Raw genomic sequence first — 22473 nt, 5'->3', positions numbered from 1 at the left:
TAAGGGAAGAGAAAGAATGATCATAAGCAGTATTTCAAAGTTTTTGCAACCTTATTTATTCTATTTTAGCCATATTTCAGCCACACATTCTACTTTACAAAGAAAACAGCCAGTTTTCTATGGAAAAAACAGTACAGTGAATTTACTGTTTAGCAGATCTGTTAAATCATGCCGCAAGTTAAACCATACTTCGATAGACTTTCTGATATTAAGTCACTCCCTGATGTTTCCATTATTTACCTATACTAACCTTCGAAGATCTGACATCCAAACATAAACAAGACACTCCTCAATACCGCCAAACACCAAAGAATTAGATTCTGTTACTTTAGTGGTTGGCTTCTTCTGCTCCCTGGGACCAGTTCCTTTCCTGTGATGACTGAAGAATGAGAAGACAGGAAAGCAATTCCCCACCAAGAGGGATTGCTACCAAGTAGGTAAAAGGGCAGAGGGAGACTGAAGGGGCTGAAATCTTTTCAAGACATCGCGTCTTGGCCTCGTTCAGCCAGGCTTGCCTCAAGAATGTTCTGAGATTCAAAGGTGGTTGTTGACAAAAGGGTTTCACAGTCAAGTAAGTTTGAGGAATGCTAGTTTTAAACAGACTGCTTGACTGCAGAACTTCTCACAGCCTTTCTGCAAGAAGGAGGGTACAGTAAATAGTTCCCAAATTACTGAACTCCAGATGCCCTTATATTTTTGGACGGGTGGGGGGGCATCTTGATGGACTACTTTCCTTTGGAGCACACTTGGGAAAGTGCTAGTTTGGTGTTTACATGAACATTCAACTGGGCAGAGGTGAATGAGTTGACCGGGATGATGAACTGTTACACTAGTCACCTACTTGGACCGCAGCTGTATGACACGACAACACTGCTTGGTATGGTAAGCTGAAGAGATTTTTCCCTTATATTTTTTTAGTATCCTACATTCTGATTTAAAGGAGTTTCATTTTTACAAGAGTAATCAAAGTATCAAAACGGAAACTGGATTTAAGTGGAACAGATCACATCAACGATCTTCACACCTTCAGAAATGCAGCTCCACAAAGAAAGGGGCATCTCTAATGGATTCAGATAAAGCTCACCAACATGGCCAACCACTAGATGAGACACTGAAGGGGAACTTCACAACAGAGGGGGGAGGGAGTAGACTCACCTCCTGAATCCAAGGATCAGACATTACGACTAGTCTGATGTAATAAAATACAGATGACAGAGTCCTACCTGTAGGTATTCTTACCCCCAAAAATCTTGACACTGAATCTAATCAAGCCTTTACATCTAACTTCCACTTTAAAAGAAAATCTGGTGGATAGAGGGACAAGTTAAATGGCATCATGAATAAGCAGACAGATAAAACATATGGGACATGGGATATTGTCTACAGGACAAATCATTCATTTTCTTCAACAAGACAATGGCATACGACAAAACAAAAACAGACACAACAAAGACAAGGAGAGAGGGAAATGCCCTAGGTTGTCACATCAAGGATACAGAACCACCAAATGCAATGAATGGGTGATCCTCCTCTGGATACTGAGTCACATGAATTGACTTTAAAAAGGTACTTTTGAGACAATTGGGGAGATACAAATACGAACTGGGTATTAAATAACACTGAGAACTCAATGTTAATTCATAAGGTGTAATGACATTGTGGTTAGGTAAGAAAATGTCCAACTTTGAGGAGATACATACTGAAATAATGTAGAGGTGAAATGATAGGAAGTCTCAGCTCTGCTTTAAAACACTTCAAGCAACAAGAATAAAAGGCAGAGATGAAGCAAGTGCCGCAAGTTCTTGATAACTGATGGGTCAAGGTGATGGACAGACGTGTGTTACTAGTCTTTCTAATTTTGAGATGTTTGAAAATTTTCACAATAAAAAAATTTTTAAATTCAGGTCATCTCTAGAGACAGTTGAGGTCTTAAAAGATTTAGCATTCCATTGACATTTTATAATATTTATCAACTGTAAAGGAGTAAGTAATCAATAAAGATGCCAATATTTCTTAAAGCTATTTATTAGTAATTCAGTATGTTTAAAAACATGAGACTTAGGCACAGTTTATAAAGAAAACTTTAAAGCTATGGTAAACATTTTAAGAGACATAACTGTGTATGTGAACTTTAACTAAACAGAAGGCTCTGAAAAAAATCTTTTCCTTTTATTTGAAAAAAAAGAAAGAAAAAAAAAATGAACAACATGGGGAAGTTCCCGATGATCTATTAGGATTATGGAACTGTTCTTTAAGCAAGCTGAAATAATATTAACATTTTAAACTGAGTAAGGTGTGTCACATTCACATCTTCATTTATTTTATTAAAAGACTCTCAGATACCCTGAAATATAAATCTCAGTGTAATTCTCTTAGGTACTGAAGTTACATAGAAAGAGGAGTAAGTTCCAGAAACATCAGCATCCTTTATTGTATTACAAATAAGTCAAATATATACTTGCTTTAACATATGAACTACTTTAGATTAGATGTTTTAATGACTGGATAAATTTGAGATGTGTTCTAAATTTAAAGCAGAAAGTCAGAAGAGTAACGTTGCATAGCATAAATATAAAACCACAGACCATTCTTTTTCCTCGCTTAATCTCCTGAAGTACAGTTTTAATATCAAAATCTCCAAATTCTGCTCTTGATGTTGTTGTGAGCTGGACTGTGCCAGAAGAAAATAACTAGGAAAGAAAAAATGCAGAAACATTTAATGTTCAGAACCCTTGTGAGAAAAAGATTAAACAATGGAATAACAAATGTGTTCTACTACTTCAATATCCTGAGAAAGAGAACTTTTCTTTAAAAATCAAGTATCAACTCCAGTATTTTTAACACATTCACATGTCTGATTAAAATATAATCCAAAATAAGGACAACAGGGGCGCCTGGCTGGTGCAGTCGGTTAAGCGTCTGGCTCTTGGTTTCAGCTCAGGCCATGATCTCTGGGTCATGGGATCGAGCCCTGTGTGGGGCTCCACACTTGGTGGGGAGTCTGCTTCTCTCCCTGTCTCTCTGCCCCTTCGCATGCATGTGTTCTCTCTCCCTCTCTCTCTCTAATAAATAAATCCTTAATTTAAAAAAAGGAAAATAAAACAAAACTAATGTTGCCAGTGTGGACCAAAGATTAAATATTTCATTCAACAGTGCAGATTTCAACAGTGTTACCCAGTCGTCTCCATTGTTTTATGTTTCCACAGAGTTTTAAAAAATAGTTGAAACTGGCAAATTTCAACCACAGATGTAGATCAGAATTACCTGGGGATTTTTTTTTTAGACTAGACAGTTCTGGGATATGCTCCAGGGGTGTGTATTTCGGAAAAAGCTCCCCAGGCAAGTCTGATACACATCTCTGGTCAAGAACCCCGGATATAATAAATACAATTTTAAAAACCTAACCATAAATGGGATGAATAACTGAATGCAATCAAATTCAAAAATGTTTATGTATCCTGTAAGTCAGACCCGGATCTAAGGACGCAAAGATCAAGCACAGTTCCTCTCTTCAAGGAATTAAAAGTCTGTTACGGGAGAGGATCATAAATGACTGCAGGGCAATGTGTGAGGGACAATGACACAGACATGAACTGGGCTACAGGGGAGGCCGAATGTGTATCTTCCATCACAAGTTTATAAAGCGCAAAGTTGTACAGTCACAAAACAGTTAACTGTCATTATCTAGAATATGGGCACTCTAATTAGGACTCCTTTAGATCTTACTAAATCATAAAGGCTATATTTTTAAAACCCTAAGGACTATGAGGATATGGAACTACAGGATATACTATTCCTAATTCTACACCACTTACGCTGGAGAGAAAAGTGCCCTATTTGGTTACTAGCTAAATGCCTTTCCAAAAAACCTGGGTTTAAAAGCACATGAAAGAACCATGCTTACCATGCACTTATAATGTGCAGCTGCCTTCTTGGCATTAAATATATGCAGCTTTCCTCTTGCTTCATTTTCTTCCTCTCCTACATGACAAAATCCACATTTAGGCCTGGTGTCACTAGGGCTGCTTCTATGTGGAGACCGATCTCTCTGCAAATGCAAAAGAAAAAAAAAAAGAAAAAACTTAAAAATATATTATCAGCACCTTCAAGCTTCGTTAACATTTCAAATGATGAGCTTTACCTATACACACCGTTTAAACGAAATACTCGTGGTACAACAAAAAGAATCCCACATTTTTCTACTTACGTAGGAACTACTTTCCATTTCATCTGTTCCATGGGAGGATGTGGACCTGGTATCTTCCGACAGCCCTTTAAAATTAGTTTTTCGTGGCCTTCCTTTGCGACTTTTCTTTTTACTTTTAGGTGATGAGGGCTCCAATTCATGTTCGTTAAAACTTTCTTCTAAGTCAGCTGCTCAAAAATGAACAAAAACTTGACACGGACTCATCTTAAAATGAACATTTGTTCATGGGTCTAAGGACATGGGTCCTTAGAATATGCATTTCTCCTTAGAATGAAATCCCCTCCAGAGATGAAGGGAAATGGTCTGTGGTATGCTCACTATAGCAACCCTAATGTTTCATATAAATGTAACAAAAATTGAATATAAAACATAGTTTTATTATAATCACTGTCATTATTCCTTTTGAATTTATAATTCTATAAAAATGAGTTTTGGAATCTTGACTGTGCACATAAGTCAGTAAACATTTTCAGACTCTAATAAAGTCAATTCTCAGAACTAGCACTTGTACTGTTTTTTTTTAACCATAGGTTTCAAAGCATTTTCCTTCACACTGTTGGTGAAATCAGAACACTTAAAAGAAACTTACTCTAACTTGGAAAACTAAATGAAAATAAAGCAGGTGTATCTGTGCTGTCCGGTATAGCAGCCATGAGCAAATGGTGGCTTTTTACAATTCCTGTTGCTTATAATTAAACAAAACCAAACCCGCAGTTTCTCACTCACACTGACCACATTTCAAGTGCTTATTACCGGTCACATGAGGCAAGCTGCACCTATACCAGACATCACAGATAGAGAATGTTTCTATCATCACAAAAATAGTTCTACCAGACATCGCAGTTCGAGCATAGCTCCTTGAACTATCATGAAAATCAGATGATCATATTCAACGAGGAAGTCTTGTACAAATGAACTAACTACTGATCAAGTAATTAGACAAATGTTAAGTATAAAAGGCTATTTCTAACATAAATGTTTAAAAAAAGCTGTGTTGCAAGTAAGCTGTATACTTTAAGAGATTAAACAAAATGTATGTAGAAATTTTACAACTACATTTCCCAGCAATTTGAAAAAAGAATTTCTACCATTAACAGAAGGGTGTTTCATTCAGTTATTCACTATAAACATTTATTGAGGCCCTACTGTACCTAAGACAATGTATTTAGTGTAAAAAGGTATAAAAACCAAACATTCACTTGTCTTTTAGGGTCCAACTAAAAGTTTTAGGCACAGTTCTAATGCCTCCATTGTTTTTTTCTTTTAACATAAGTCTTCAATTCCAGGGACTAATTTCTCAATGAGAAAGCATATCAACTTTGAATCATAGATGCTAATATGTTTCCTAATAAATATTACAATGGTTTTTAATTTTTTTATTGTTTTAGAAATAAAAGCATAGTCATTATGACAAGAAAAGGGTAATTTAATTACTGTATCTGAATACATAAAACTCAAGGAACCGAAAGCATAGGACTGTGAAATAGTTAATAAAAATTTATATCAATGCCACTTCACATAACTGCAGTAGAGTTTGAAGGAGGAAAAAAGGGGAAAAGGTAGAAGTGGATAGCATTTTATAGGCAACAAGGCAAATTTATATGGCTAATTCCCTGTGAAGATAGAGAAGTCAAAAATACCTTCTGATCTTAACATTATAGCAAATTACCTATCAGAACACATCACAGACTTTAAACATTCAAACTGACAGCTTCTAAGAAATAGAATTTCATTAGGACTGTCAGAATTACTTGCAGTTGCCCCAAATTTAAAAATTCTTAAAATAAAAAATCATAAGCAAATGTTTCAATCATTCTGATACATGTTATACTGTACATGTGATACACATAATATTCTGTTACAATGAAAACAAATAATCACTAACACTGTAACACTGCATTCTTAAACACCGTTAAAGAAATTACTTAACTGATTCCATTATCAGGCCAACATGACCAGTTTTCCAAATGGCTTTCTTTTTTTTGGTCCTAAATATGGAACAATTCGGTATAAAATTTTAGGGGACTTTATTTTTTTTTAAGATTTTATTTATTTACTTGACAGAGAGAGATCACAAGTAGGCAGAGAGGCAGGCAGAGAGAGAGGGGGAAGCAGGCTCCCCGTGAGCAGAGAGCCTGATGCAGGACTCGATCCCAGAACCCCAAGATCATGACCTGAGCCGAAGGCAGAGGCCCAACCCACTGAGCCACCCCGGCACCCTTTTAGGGGACTTTAACAGCAATAGTAAAAATTGTAAAAGACTGACAAATTTAACCATATTAAATTTTCAAACTTACATAGCAAAGAAAGTGTTAAAATTAAAAGGCAAACAATAAACGAGAAAAACCTGCTGTAATTGTGAAAAAGGATCACTATCCTTACGATATAAGCTCGTAAGAGATTAACACCCCAACTGAAAAAATGGACCAAACATATGATCAAATAATTCACAGAAAATAAGTAGTTAAACATAGTTCTATAGAACATTTGACTTCTCTGGATTCAAAGTGTAAATCAAGTGATATGTCATTTTCACCTATCGAAATAGCAGACTTATAAAAAGTACGAATAAACAAAAAATGAGTTAGAAATAAAAATCCAGAAGAAGCCCCACAGAAATACTGAGCTACACCATGCTTCTGGACGAACAGGATCAACATCAGGATGTCAGCTTTCACTAACTTAATTAATGCAACTCTGATAAAATGGTTGATCCCACCGTTTTCTCAAAGAGTAAATATATAATACACAAGAATTTTTTTTTGAAATCTCAAAATATACTATAAAGAAACAGCAGTTAAAATCTTGGCACAGGAAGAGACCTATATCAGCAAGAGAGAAAGCAAGGTTGAAAATAGACCCATAAGCATATGGGAATTCAGAGTATAATGGTAGCATTTCAAATGAGTGGGGAGAAGACACGATGGTATAATTGGCTATCCACTTTTTAAACACCGACACTCCTTTCCTTATACCATATGAGAAAAATCTCATCATAAAATAACCAACTATAAATATAACAGAGAAGAAAATGGAGGAGAGTAATTTTTATAATCTTGGGTCAAGACACCTAAGAAGTCATAAAGGAAAGGACTAAGATCTGACTAAACATTAGAAACCTTTGCATGGGGGCACCTGGGTGGCTCAGTTGGTTGGGTGGCTGTCTCTTACTTCGGGTCAAGTCATGATCTCACGGTCCTGGGATGGGGCCCCGCATGGGGCTCTGCACTCAGCAGGGACTCTGCTTCAGGATTCTCTCCCTTTCCTCTCCCTTTGCCCATTCCCCCCCCCACTTGCTCTCTCTCTCTCTCTCAAATAAATAATAGATCTGTAAACAAAACAAAACAAAACCAAACCTTTGCATGGCACAAGGCACCATAACAGAAATAGAAGACAAATGATAAACTGGGAAATCATTCCCATTTAGTGACGGAGAATTAATACCCCCATTACAGAAATCACTCACTCACAAATCTATTTCAAAAGGACAAACCCAGAAAGAAAAATGCACAAAGGACAGAAACTGGCAATTCACAGAAAAAATATAAATGACTGAAAAAAACTTGAACAGTAAGGCCAACCTTACTAGTGATAAGAGAAATGGAAATTAAACGAGATAACAGGATTTGCAAAAATTAAAGACTGATAAGGTCCAGCACAGAGGCAGGAAATACACTGTTGGTGGGAACGTAACCCACCTGGGTGTGATAGTCCTTTCCCCAAAGTTAAATGCAAACCCCTTTTTAAAACTTTATCCTATAGAATCACTCGTATAGGTAAGTAAGCATATATGTACAAGGAAGATCAATGCAGTCTCATTTGTTTTAGTGAAACAAATAGATGTAAATGATTTTATTTGATAGAGAATTCCTTAAATAAATTATGGTTCTATTTATTCTATGGGAAAAAGAATGAGGTCAACTGATAGGAAAAAAGACAAAATTGTTTCAATGGAAAAAAAGCAAAAAGAATGTGGTCAATCTGTAACCACCAGTAGGGAAGGAGGTCTGTGATAAATCACAGAATTAAAAAAGCAAGAAGCATCATAGTATGTACATCAACTATGATGCCACCATATTTATCAGTAAGTGTGCGCAGACACTATCTACACAGGTTTGTATGGAGGTAAACAAGGCTCTGGGGAGATACCCACCAAACTTACTACCAATTACTCCTCAAGAAAGTGACCTCAGGGCAAGGGGAGGGCTTACTGATCTGCTTTAATTTAGTATTATTGTACTATTTTAATATGAAACAATGGACAATGAACTACTTCCATAACTGAAAGAACTTCCATCATCCAATGCGGTGAAAGGAGGGTAAACCCATCCACCACTGATGGGAGTACAAGCTAGCACAACCTTCCAGAAAGTAACACGGCGACAGGCCTCAGGAACCTTAAGAAGACTGAACCCTTCAACCTAGTGACTGGACTTTGGGAAATTTACCCTAAAAAAAAAATCACTGAAAATGCACATGGAAAAAGGAGCATGAGGCCAGTCACAGTGCCTTTGTTTAAATTTTTCACGGTTACAACAAGTCCACCCCCATTTCAAAAGTGTGAAAATGTTTTAACATTAAATTGTGTTTCCTTCTTCAGTAATAATTATAAAGGAACTCTGCATAAAAAAGGTAAAAATCTCCCTTTCCACCTTCTAATTCTGCCTGCTCGGCACTCCCAGTGGCGCCGTGGCTTTCTTGCCTCCCCTCCCCTTCTCCCTCCCTCAAGTAACCCCCCTTAACTGCTTTTCTTCTCAACCTCAAGGGTTGAGAGCCTGGTTTTGGATCCTTGATCTGCCAGACTGCGTGTCCTCTTGCCTCAGAGCCACCTCACAGGGCCCAAGAATGAACCGGATGAGTTCGTCCGTGTAAAGAAGTGAGTTCAAGAACAGCGCCTGGCTGGTGAGACCCTCTCCGTATCTGTTAGCTACTGTTTTCCCTGTGTGTGCAAATGGGTTTTTTAAAAGGAGACATGAACAAATGGCATCCTAAGTATCCTATTCTGCATCTTGCCCTTTTCTGTGTTATCTCTAAATTGGAAAGAGCCCAAATCTAAGAGCTCACATTTCAGCTTCTGGAGTTCTGACTGTGCCACATGTGCTCTGCAAATTATACACGCGATCGTGCTGGAGCCTCACCACCTGCCCGCGAGGTTCTATCCGCCACCATCCGGATCCCTCATTTTTACAGATAAGGAAAAGTTCGGAAAGGTTAGGTAACTTTAGCCAGGGTCACAAAGCTGGGAAGTGGCAGAGCTGGGACAAATCTATGCCAGTGAGTTCCGACACGCTTCTGAAGTGGTAATATCCACTGTCACAGAAGTACACCATTTCAGGTGCTCCAGAAGTTAGAAAGAGGACGGTTTTAATCTGCTTCTGTCTGCAGAGCAAGGCTCTGGAAGGGTACTTAGGAAATGGCCAGCAGTGGTTGCGTTTAGCAAAGGAATCTAGGAACAGATAGAAGGGTAAGGATGGGAGGAAAGCTCGCAAACAGTGGATACTCTTGGCATATTGTTGACTCTTGTACAACGTTCATATACCTTTTCAAACAAACGAAAGCAATAAAAAACCAAAACCTTATCCTTATGTTCACAGCTTCAACTCCTACAAATCCAGGCTGGTAAGGGAGGTGATAAAACAAGGCTGTGCTCCTTCCTGGGCCACCAAGCATTCCCATCCACTTGCTGTGAGCACAGCTCCTAAACATCTCTGTCACCTCAGAAAGGCCAGGCTCCTGTCTGTTACCCTTCTGACTGTCACTAGGAGGCACAGCAGTGACCAACTGACCAGGGTCCCAACTCTCCTCCTCCTAGTACTGTCAAGCCCGACCTGTTCCTTTACCAATTCTTCCTAATCAGTATTTTTCCGTCTTCTAACCTCCTGGTTTTAGCTCCATTGCCTTTCCTCCCCCAAAGTCTCACATCAGGTAGAAAGGACCCCTGGATAGAAAGTCTGAAGACAGCCACCTACTAGGTCTTAAAACTTGGTAAAGTTAGTTAATGCTCACGAGGTGAAGTCTCCCCGCCTATCAAATGGAAGTAATGCTCACACCTTCCTGAAAAGGATGCCTTAAGAAAATGTGAAAAATGCTTTGTAAACTAGAAAATTCTATTCAGATGTTAGTTATTATTCTTGTCATACCTTGTGTAGCCTGTAAGCTCTTTGTCAAAGGGCTTATTTTCTAAATTGCCCAATGCGCCCACACCCAGGAGGCACTCAATAAATGTGTGTTGAAATTATTTTGAAAACAAAAGCAAAATGATGAGCATTAAGGCTGGGGGGCAAGCGTCACCACCTCTGCTTTGCATCTATAGGGCTGCGACCACAGGAGGCCTGGAGGTCACTTGCCCTGCCTTCACCCATGGGAACGCGATGTGCTTTTGCTCGGCTTCAACTCCGCTTTCTGCTTTGTCGGTAAAGTTGGGAGATAAATGATTTTATGCATATTCATATACAGATAAATATATAAACACATAACATACATCAAAAATAGTAATTCTTAATTAAGTGTGCTAAAATGAAATAGGTCTGGAATTTCAGTCCCAATTATCCAGAGGAAGTAGGTGAGGGGTGCAGGTGAAACAAGACTGGCCACAAGTGGATGACTGCTAAAGCTAGGTGATGGGGCTTTTTCTCAAACATACTTTTGTGTATGTCTGCAACTTCTGATAATGAGCTTGTAGAGCGTGCTAAGTGAAAGATAAGCGTAGAGTGCCTAGCACAGCACTCTGCACGGGGGTAGTCAACAAAGCTGGTGAATCGAAGAAAAAACAGGGAGTCAGTTCTAGCAGAGGGCACAATGTGAATACATCACTAAAATTTTCCAAGTTAAATCCCAAATACAGTGTAAATTCTATTACCTTCGAAGGAAGAATGCATGAACGTAGTACTTACTGAGCCCCTGACTATGTCCCCGGCACACTGCTAAGGCCCTTATACACGTTATTTCACTTAATCCTTATGATAGTTCTTCCAGGTAGGGTTTTTTTTTTTTCAATTTTACAAATGCAGTATCTAAGGCTCCAAGAGATACTAAATCACTTGCCCAAGACCATGTGACTAGTAAGTAGCAGAGCTAAGATTCAAATATAGATCTGATTTCAGAGCCCATATTCAACCAGTGTACAAAACTGCCTTTCTAGCACTTCCTAAATCTACTCAATGCTACAAAACCTAAAAGGTTTTTAAAGACATTGGTATCATAGTAAAACCTCCCTAAACTTCCATTTGATACAAGTAATGAAGACTGGAAGGTGCAGCACATTCCAGAGAAAACAAACGAAAAGAAAATACTAAGGGAATATTCAAGCAGGCAAAGGCTTCGAAACTACATGGATAACAACACACAATATACTTCTAATGTAACTATGATGACTCTAGTTCTTGAAACACAAATTGAGTTAAATGATTTGACAATATAAACAGTTCCAAACTGGAGGCACCTGGGTGGCTCAGTAGGTTGGGCCTCTGCCTTCAGCTCAGGTCATGATCCCAGGGTCCTGGGGTCAAGCCTTGCATCAGGCTCTCTGCTCGGCAGGGAGCCTGCTTCACCCCACCCTACCTCTGCCTGCCTCTCTGCCTGCTTGTGATCTCTCTGTCAAATAAATAAAATCTGTAAAAAAAATTTGTAAAAGCAATAAATAAAATCTGTAAAAAAAAAATTTCCAAACTGTCCGTTAAAGATGAGCTCTTCCAAGGTTAGGCACAAAAGAGTCCCTTACATTGTCTTTTATGGCCACTGCAAGTAATTACGGCACTTATCACTAAGCTATTTTTTTATTTGAGATTTTTATTATTTATTTATTTGACAGAGATCACCAAGTAGGCAGAGAGGCAGGCAGAGAGAGAGAGAGGGGGAAGCAGGCTCCCCGCTGAGCAGAGAGCCTGATGCGGGACTCGATCCCGGGATCATGACCCGAGCAGAAGGCAGAGGCTTTAACCCACTGAGCCACCCAGGCGCCCGACCACTAAGCTATTTTTAAGTAATTTCAGACTTATAAAAATTGACAGAAACAATTCCTTTATACCCTTCACCCAAATGTTAACAACTTACCACATTGGCTTTATCATTCATATACTATTTTCTGAGGGTTTAAGATGCAAGCATGATGCCCCTTTACCTCTAAGTACTTCCATGTGTCACCACTGTATTTTAATCAGCTCGTCACATAGCTGTCACTATGTGACACTATGATGTCCCCCCCAAAAACCCCAAACCCTGTTTTATTAATTCATCTTGTGCTACTAACATTCAGTAGGAGAGCAATCACAGGCGACAGAAAGGTCACCCCAAATATAAGTGATGCATTGCATACCATGCTTTGTTTCAAGCCAAAGGAAAGAGATCACAGACATCTCTTGAGTGTCCAACCTGAGCACAACATTCTGTACTGGGTAGTTCAACAAAAATAATAAGCCACAAGTTTGGCTACCTATGATGTCAAGAACCCAAACTGAGCTGAGGTTCTGTTTGTGATCACGACTTTAACAATCTACACATTCTTGCTGCAAGGAGCTAGCTCAGCCTCTACTCTGCTTCCTATCTCACCACAGATGACTTTGCTCCATGTAAATTATTAAACAGAAAAGCTTTAACCCGTTAATGAAAAGGGTTTTAGAAGAACCACAAGAGGTAATCACAGTTCCTTGTAGGTACTCAAACGTTTACTGATGACAAGCTGTCATGTTTAACTACTTCTACAATTCAGAAACTAGCAGCAGTTACAAGCTAGAACTACATGCTATTGCTAATGTTTGACATTTTTAAAATACTGCTTTAGAATTTAATTCTGGCTTTTCCTATCCAATTTTAAAGTATAAATTCCTATTCTTTTAAAGATTTTTTTTTACTTATTTGACAGAAAGAGAACATGTTGGGGGAAGGGGCAGAAGGAGAAGCAGACTCCCCACTGAGCAGGGTGCCTGATGTGGGGATGTGGGGAGGGATGTGGGGCTCAATCCCAGGACCCTGGGATCATGACCTGAGTGGAAGGCAGATGCCCAACAAACTGAGCCACCCAGGTGCCCCAGTGTATAAATTCCTATTAAGACTAGGAGGGTACTACACAGTTTTTTAAGTACTCAACGACCACGTGTGGCTAGTGGCTACCATATTGGACAGTGCAAATAGAGAACACGTCCACTGCCACCATAAGTTCTACTAGACAGCCTTGCTGAACCATCAGTTCCGTATCCTCTTGTAAAAAGCTCTGCGCCTGACATGGGCCCTGCGCCTGACATCCACGTCATTCACTAAACCACTGCTTCTCAAACTTTAACGTGCACACGAACCACCTGGGATCTCGTCAAAGTGGCGATGCCTATTTTGTAGGTCAGGGGTGGGGCTTGAGATTAGGCGTTTCTAACCAACTCCCAGATGATGCCAATTTTGCTGGTACACTGACTCTGCTACCTTCTTCCCTTCCATTCTACCAATCATTCTACCCCTGCATCAGATTTTCTGTAGTGCACAACCTACAGCTCTTTTCTCCTTCCTAGCCCCTGCTGCATCCTGGGTGACTTCAACAGCCTATGGGACAATCCTAGCAAGTTCCTTGACCTTCAGTGGTGTTCTCCATCAACTACCCAATTCTGATAATCACATCCAGACACCTTCACAATCACCTAAAAATGGTTCTAACCTCTGAAATCACTATAAATCACACACACTTTGGGACCACAAAATGATTGCTTTCCTGAGTACTTTCATTCTCATTGACCTTCAACCTTATCAGGAAACCCAATCTATTAACTCCTTCCTATTTCCTTTTTTCCTGCCTTCACTTCCCTCAGATTTTTGCCTTGCAGATATCCTAAACTCCCTTTTACCATTACTTCTTTGTTGAACCCACTTGGCAAAATCCCAGTTCTGATCTAACCAACTAATCCCTCTCTCTGTGCCACAAAAAGGATCCTGAAGTGCTGAAGGAAGTCACACAACCTGAGGGTATCACTATGTCAATTAATGGTTAACAACCTTAACTGAGCCCTCTATCCACTCTGGAAACCTTACATTTCTCTAGGCAAACTTCCTCTCCCAGTCTTCACAACTATTCTTTCAAACTTTCTCCTCCCGCCTTCAATTTCCAACCCTCAGGCCTCAGCCTACGTTCTCCCTCACAGAGAAAACAGACCAGTTAGGAGCCATCCCCCCTCTTCCCTCTCTCCTATTACAATGGAAATGTTCTCTTATCACAGGGCAATCCTTCTGTTCCAGCACTAAGTCTCCCTCCTTCCCAGACCTCCAATCTCTTCTCGCCTATCACAGCCGCTCTCATAAGCATTTACATATCAACTAATCCGCTGCCCTCCAAAAAAAAAAGGCCAACTAAGTGAAAGAAGCTAACCTGAAAAGGCTACGTAGGGTCTGACTCCCACTATATGACATTCTGGAAAAGGCAAAACTGTGGAGACAGTAAAGAGAGTCTCAAATTTAGTATTTCAAAACACAGTTCATATTACATCAAACTCATATGAACAGACTGAATTACAGAGGATTTATCATTTTAAGTATTAGCAAACTAGATTACTGAGCTGGCGGCAAATGACGGAGAGACACTGCCACAGGCATCAATTCCTCTCTGCTGCACAAACTACCATCCTGAAACACAATCCTAGAAACCCCAACCATAATTTATAATCATAAAGTAGATTTCCTATTAGAGCTCCTGTTTTCCTACAATGGTTTCCTAGTAGAACAATGAAATACCTGGAAATTCTGTTTCTAACAAAGCCCTCAATATCAAGGAAATTAAAGCTACATAAAAGTGATAAAAGCCAAAAGTCAATAAATGCAAACTCTGAAATGTCTTTAAATTGTAAAATTATGCTTCAAGTTCTACAATGTGAGTGTAAACACATTGTGCATACATCAATACGGCATGAGGTCCCAGAGTGCTGCGAAAGTATACACTGAACCCCAAATTCAAAACAATTGTATCATGAATTTGAATTGTAGGAACCTGCCAGTTACATTAAAAAACAGTCATCTTGGAAAGTATTAATTTAGATCTTTCTCGGTAAGTTGCTGAAAGCAAAAAGGTGGTCAAAATTCTTTTACTTTACGCAGCCTGCAGTGACTTTTCCCTACCACTAGATGGTACTATCAGCTTCAGAAAGCTAGAGAATAGAAGGGAAGCCAGCTCCACTAAACACGGTGGCCGCACTCAACTCTCCTGCCCCAGAGCAGCCTATACTTGGGTTCCTCAGAGCCTTAACTCTTAACCCTTGCTTTACCATACACATCTGGTCACCACAGTCTTAAAGAGAATCAAACACATTGTTAAAATCTAAAGTAATGAAAGGTGGGCAAGCTTCCTCTTAACCTTTGAACAAGGTCTTCGACTGAATTCTAGAATTGAACGAGGAAAAAAAAAACCAAGGCAAACAGTGTAAAGGTTTCTCAGTAGTACTTTATCACCTCTAAAATGTTCTGGTCTTACTATTTATCCAATCTGTTTACCTTAAAGACAAGTTTTTTTTAAAGTCTACACTACACTAAGTACTGGAACTAATCTAGAGTCCCAAAGTGGAGGATATAGCCACGATCTAAGATACCAAAGAGGGTGACAAACTCTTAATAGGCTAATATGGATAATTAGGTAAACCCTAACGGGGGAAACCACTTCCTAAATCGACAGGTTCAAACCATTCTAATTCTAAGCAACATGTTCTCAGAGGCTACCAAAAACCAAAGATCTCTAATTTAACTGGAAGGGTAGAACAATCTCAGATTAAAACTAAGCCTTTCTATATAGCTAGTGAAAGTATCAAAACCATATGTTTGCAAAGGTGTGAACCAACTCAGAGTTCAATTTAAGAACTTTCCATCCCTTTCAAAGACCAAGGACAACTTGGCTATTTATAAACGCCCCAATGTTGTTTTACATAAATTTAAGGAGAAATAAACTATAAAGTAATTTTAAAAGTTAACATACTTTAAGACTGATCACTTCTTATGAACATGTATTTTCAAAAAAAGTACAATGTGTACAATTGTATAAAAGTACAAAAAGTACAAAAAAGTAAATGTTAAAAATTTAACAGGAAGGCTGGTAATCACAAAATGTACCAGTAACTCTAGCTCATCCGACAGTAGTTAAGGATCCCAATTATTACCTTTACAATCTACTAACACTTACATGAACACAGAAATCCAAAATCACTAGCATCCTTTTTTTTCCTAAAGAGAAAATATATCCCAACGTACTCCTTACAAGAACTTCAGGGGTAAGTATCTTCTCAAAAATCCAGATCTCTTTCACTATGCACATTAGTTTATCCTAACACTTTTCTTAATTCTTTGAAATATATTCGCTATTGAGAAACACCTTATAGTAAAAATTAGGATAGTTAGAATTCACTCAAATCTCTTCCTGATGTTGAAAAGTGGCTGCACAACGTACCTTCAGCATTATGTGCAGTTTTCTTGTGTTTCCGGCAATAAACCCTATAAAAAACCAAACAAACAAACGAGGAAGTCAAAAATTACCAAGCCGACAAACTAAACTCTTTTTCAGATTAAAAAAATGAGCAGTACACGTCACCCCATTCACAAGCTGGATTCCAAAAATCTTATTAAACGTCCTATGCCATGGGTCTAACCATTCAACTCCTTACCAGAAACACCCTTTACAATGATGATGAAATGCTTTGAAATGGGAAAAACTTTTACAAAAGTCTAAAGAAAGTATGACTGCTAAAAAAAAAAAAACTGAAAAAGAAGTTAAATAATTACATGTAAATTCCTTGTGAAGGTTTCTCCCGTATTTGAGCTTTATCATGCAGCGCACAGTGGTAGTGGTACGTCCTGTGACATGTTTTCACATCACAACCAATTGTGGCTCCAGGACAATGGCACAAAGAGCACATCTACAGCAAAACAATAAAATAATGATTATTAGTGTGCGATTCTGCTAAGGCCATGATGGCAGGTTAGAGGCATATCAATCTCTGTCAAGGAAAACAAACTGGTTATTGAAAAGTTTTGTAACTAATAATGCGATTTTTCTTGTTTTCTTGCCTAGAAATAATCTGAATAAAATTCTACTAGGGGTACTTTCTCCCCCAAGATTGAATGCTGACAAAATTAATGGAATATTATTAATGTCTACTGTTTCACTGTGGTCAAGAGAAAATTTGAAATGTTGCGAATCAGGACTGTAAGCTGTATGTCACTTAGACCTTTTCACAATCCAGATTTTCCTGGAAATGGGTAACTGTGGAAAATGTCTCATACCAGAAAAAATTTTCCCTTCACATTTCTCCTTAATGAAAATCTTTGGGGGGGGGAACCCTCACATATTATTGGGGAACTTGGTAAAATCAATTTCAACTGAGCGAAGAAGGATAAAAAATTAAGTAGATATTTAAATATCTCAAGCTCTAAAAATATATTGTGATGTCAAATTGATTGTGAAAATACACTCATCTATTTTAATTTAATCTATGTTACTTACCTCTTGTGTTATGAATTCAGGCAGATAGAAGAACAGACTCTTTAAACATATTTTAATGTAATTTACCTTTTGACATTATTAGATAATTCCTATTGTTTAACTAGCTCATGCTCTCAATTTATGAAAAAGCTCTTTAAAAAAAAGCACATAATAATGACTGTTAGTGGTTTTGATTAACGTATCATCGTACACGGTACTGAGTGGACTTTTAATGAGCTATTCTCCTGAGCTATAAATGCCATGCCAAAATAAATTCACTGTAAGGCAAATCTTAAAAACTGTTTCTTGGTTGCTAGATACCTCATTCGGAACTGTTCTCATTCCTCTATTAATTTTAATATAAAGAACACTTACCACCCTAACTTGTAGATTACTTGGCCCCTAAGCAATTTGGGTATACTGGGAAGCTAATATAAATTCCAATAAAATTCCTTACACTTCTCCAAGCAAGTCAAACACTCAACCTCTCATTCAAACTGTCATTTAAGAAATACTCCTGTCTGAGTCAGAAACATTCTCAATACAGGTACATTCCAGAAAACATGAGGGCTAGTTCCCATTACTACCATTAGAGAAACACTCCCATTTCCTTAAATATAGAAACTTCAGAGTATTACTGTAAAAAGAAATACTGTGCCAAATTATCAGGCAGGAAAAGCTGTTAAACACTTTTGGGGAGCTTATAAATTCTTGAGAAGGTGCAGCATTTGTACTACAGCTTAATTATGAAGTTTTATCATTTTAGCAAATTATATTTTTCATCAAAAAACACACATTACAGACATTTTGGAAAACACGAGGGCAAAAGAAAATTAAAACAAACAAACAAACAAACAAACAACAACAAACTAACTCCTGCTTACCAGAGATGCACTTATGGTATGTTACAATGTTTACATGCAAGTATGTGTCTATGTAATTCTGTACATACTATTTTACAACCTCTTTTTTTTTTTAATCTAAACAGGTTGAACATTACTCCACCTCATTAAGAACTCTACTGTAAATAGTTCATCTTGAAATTTCATCAAAAATGGGTTTGCACAGGTACATTTTGAAGAAATGATTTTGAATTCAATTAGCGAGCAAAAATGAAAGGAGGGGAGGGACTGTTAAAAATACTGTACTTGGCTCGACACTGGCAAAAATACAGTGACACGGGCACTCTCATATCCTGCTGGGAATCACTACACTCTGCATAGCAGCTTTTGCCATATTTATCAAAAAGCTTTTAAAAAGTTCTTATTTCCTGATCCACTAACTTTACTTCTATTAATCTAGTCTAAAAAAAATAGATTCAAATGATTTATATACGTATCATCTTCACTGCAGAATTATTTGCAATAGTCCAAAATGTAAAACCACTCATGGAAAACAACTGAAAAATCTTTGAATTATAGCACACCCATAGGTAGAAGTCTATAGCCATGCTCCAAAGAAAACTTAAGGGCATGGGAAAATGTTTATGTATGAAGAATAAAGCAGGCTACAAAACTGTTAATTATGATCACAGTTGGGTTTATAATAAATTTTTGGGGGGCACCTGGGTGCTCATTTGTTAGGCGTCTGCCTTTGGCTCAGGTCATGATCCCAGGGTCCTGGGATTGAGCCCCGCATCAGGCTCCTGGCTCAGCACAAGCCTGCTTCCCCCTCTCCCACTCCCCCTGCTAGTGTTCCCTCTCTTGCTGGGTCTCTCTCTGTCAAATAAATAAATAAATAAAAATCTTTTTAAAATTAATAAAAAAACCCACAAATTCTTTGAAAATGGGAGGAAGCAAATATAGCAAACTGCTGAGGGACTGTCACTAGGTGGCTGGTTTTCTTTACAATTTCCTGTATTTTCTGATGTTTTTTCCTACAATGGGCAAAAATACTTTCACATGTAAAAAATTATTCTTGGGAGAATACACTAGCCAATGCTTTTAATACCCATCTGTCAGTTTGTTGAGAATAAGAAGGAAACCAAATGTCCAAAATATATCAAAATTTGTCTTTGCTGGTTCTCAGTTTAAATCTGCCCAAAGTATCACGAGTTAACTACAGTAATTTAGGACAGATACAATTTCTAAGTGAGAAGAAGCTCATTCTCACTTTTGTCAGTTCCTCAAGGAAGAAAGGAAGAAGATGTTCCATTAAAAATGGTTTCCAAGAGTGGAAAATTCTCTTTAAGGTTAGCAGTAGGAATTTTTCTCAATTAGAATTTACTGGATCTATTTTAAGCAGCATTCATATAAAAGCCGAAATACCCACTTGTATATGAAATTCTGGCAAGATGCTAACCAAATAGCAAAAAGTACCCATAAGAAAACAAAATATACAATTTAAACATCGTTGTGTGCCTATGAACACAAAATGGAGACACAACTGTTACCTTGAAGTGTACTACGCTATACACCCTAACCCCTAAATAATTCTTTTATCTCTAAACTCCTGTGGGACTTAAGATATAGTATTCATTTTTGGCTCTTACCATTTTGCTTCCTTGTGTGGCTAATTATATTTGTAAATGTATAGATTTTATCCATCAATTGTTTCTAGACTGAGTTTTCTGGAACACTGCCACTGTGCTTTGCAAAGTAGTGCTCGGTAAATGTGTTGACTTTAAGCTTCCTGTTACTGAAGATTTTAGTATCTCCCAGCATATTTTTTCCCATATATGTTTCTAATACCTACAGATTTCACATAATAATCTTTAAACATGCCTACAAATTTAAACAGTCTGATCTAGAGTTTGGAAAGGTACAACTGAGAAGAACAGTCCAGTAGAAGGGGCATAGAATGCACAGAAGTGAGACTATTTGGGAGGTACAGATTAGCCCTGTAAGATACAAGGTTGAGAATCAAAAGAGAGAAAAAGAAAAATTAAAGAAGTTGGGAAACCAGATAGGTGTCTGGTACACCTAAAAAAAAAATTATGGGAGATAAAACAAAGATGACTTCTCTTGAAAAAAGTAGAGTCACAGGAACATGGGGTCCCCAAAACGGCAAGGCAGCAGTGTGTTGGACCCAGGCAATGTCATCCCATATTTCTCTCTCTCTTTTTTAAAAGATTTTATTTATTTATTTGACAGAGAGAGAGAGAGAGAGAGAGGGATCACAAGTAGGCAGAGAGGCAGGCAGAGAGAGGGGGGAAGCAGGCTCCCCGCTGAGCAGAGAGCCCCACGCGGGGCTCGATCCCAGGACCCTGGGATCATGACCTGAGCCGAAGGCAGAGGCTTTAACCCACTGAGCCACCCAGGTGCCCCTACATAAAACATTTGCCCTCAAATTTGTCACGGTCCCTACTGGGCTCCTAGCAGAAGGACTGTGAGCTGCCATTTAATATCAAATTTATACTCCCCATGACTCTTGCAAATGTGGGAAAATGAAAGTTAACCTGACAGGAACATGGTGAACTAAATGTGGACCTCTTCCCCCTGCAAAAATGTCTGTCCCACACAGCAAATACTCTGTTGAGGGCTGATTTCCTGCCCCCAACAGAAGTATAAATGTCAACTGTCAGCTTATCCTGTTCATACCCTGATTTCAAGCCCTTTAAGTAGAGGTGAAAATTTGTTGATAATGATTTTTCTTTTATTTTTCCTCCTCTCTTCAGTTTGCTACCTAGTAGACCTAGTAAGCCTCAAAACTCGATCACCTCTTCTGAAATGGGGAGCCTGGGGGGCGGGGAGGCCCCATCCTACTGCAGATGTTTGCACGTCATCTTTACAGTATGGCCAGAAGCTATACTAACTTTAAATTATTTTTGCTAAAACTTATATATATATTCAGGATATATGGCACAATATTTTAAAAATTAGTGAAATGCAAGTTAGTACCGTTTAAGCAACATGTCTGCACCCTCCCTGCCTGTGGTAAGCACTATTCTAAAACCTGTGAGGCTATCCGAAGCTAACGTCAAGCTGTACCCAACAAGCTGAGTCTCAAGGGGCTGACCCACAGATTAAAGAGGAACTAAGTCACACCCGAGAGCCGACAATGGGAACCGAAAGGACGATGACTTAGCTGAAGTCCTGCGGGAGCCAGAGACCAGCATGTACCTGCTCCTCAGTCAGCTGAGCCAGGCCAGGGCTGAGATTCAGTCTGTAACAGGAAGAAGTCCTACAGAATAAAAGGAGAAATACTGCTTTCTCCGTAGCTATGGGTAAACCGCAGGGAAAACTCAACCAAGGGCACAGAGAGACACAAAGTGAAACTAAAATGAGATTCCCAACTTCTAGGATGGGCAGAAAGGGGTGGCTTTTGGGGGGAAAAGCTAGAGTCTGATGGCTAGCCAGAGTCGCAGGGAAGCGAGGGACAAAGTGCTTGCTAAGACAGCTGTGCCCAGCTTAAGTGCTGCGTAAGACCATGTGTATTGGGGACTGATCACCACCGTATAGATATAAATCCTCACGGCCAAGCAGTTACTACTCTTGACATCTGCTCCCCAAAAAGGGCTATAAACCTACGAGAACGCAGAAGAGGTTCCAAAATGAGACCTGTAGGCAAAGAAAACATCCCAAGAGCACTTGAGTTGGGAACAGGCTACCTAGGCTATCTGCACAGGAGACATGAGACAAAAATAAAGTGAGGGCAGTTCACCTTACACCGGTGTCTGTTGTTTTCAGTAACAGATAATTACTACCTCCAGTAAAAACGTGGGACAAGGCAGTTGGGGTAAGTTTTCCGAGCTGCCTAAAAAATGCTCCTAAACTCCAGGTTCACTGCTTTAAGTAAAGCAATGGAATCCCTCACCTATCCAGTATGGTTAGAAAGCTCAGTGACCTCTGAATTATCTGGTTAAGTGACAGCTGCCTGATTTATCGGTTAT

General features: G+C 38.7%; 1 protein-coding gene across 3 annotated transcripts in view; it reads right to left on the bottom strand.

Annotated features, from left to right (window-relative positions):
- PHF6 (PHD finger protein 6) overlaps positions 1-22473 on the bottom strand; it is a 46781-nt gene that overhangs the window by 11448 nt on the left and 12860 nt on the right. For all 3 annotated transcript variants that reach the window (XM_032843364.1, XM_032843365.1, XM_032843363.1), the window contains 5 exons: positions 16943-17076; positions 16611-16654; positions 4208-4374; positions 3905-4048; positions 2586-2690 (listed from right to left, as the gene is read on the bottom strand). In XM_032843364.1, coding sequence (XP_032699255.1) covers positions 2586-2690; positions 3905-4048; positions 4208-4374; positions 16611-16654; positions 16943-17076 — 594 coding nt within the window. The remainder of the gene's footprint in view (positions 1-2585; positions 2691-3904; positions 4049-4207; positions 4375-16610; positions 16655-16942; positions 17077-22473) is intronic.

This window comes from Lontra canadensis, unplaced genomic scaffold (genome assembly GCF_010015895.1).
Source record: "Lontra canadensis isolate GAN:19392208 unplaced genomic scaffold, GSC_riverotter_1.0 scaffold138, whole genome shotgun sequence".
Lineage (NCBI taxonomy): Eukaryota > Metazoa > Chordata > Mammalia > Carnivora > Mustelidae > Lontra > Lontra canadensis.
The sequence above is the reverse complement of the archived record's forward strand: the minus strand, read 5'-3'. Positions and strand labels throughout refer to the sequence as shown.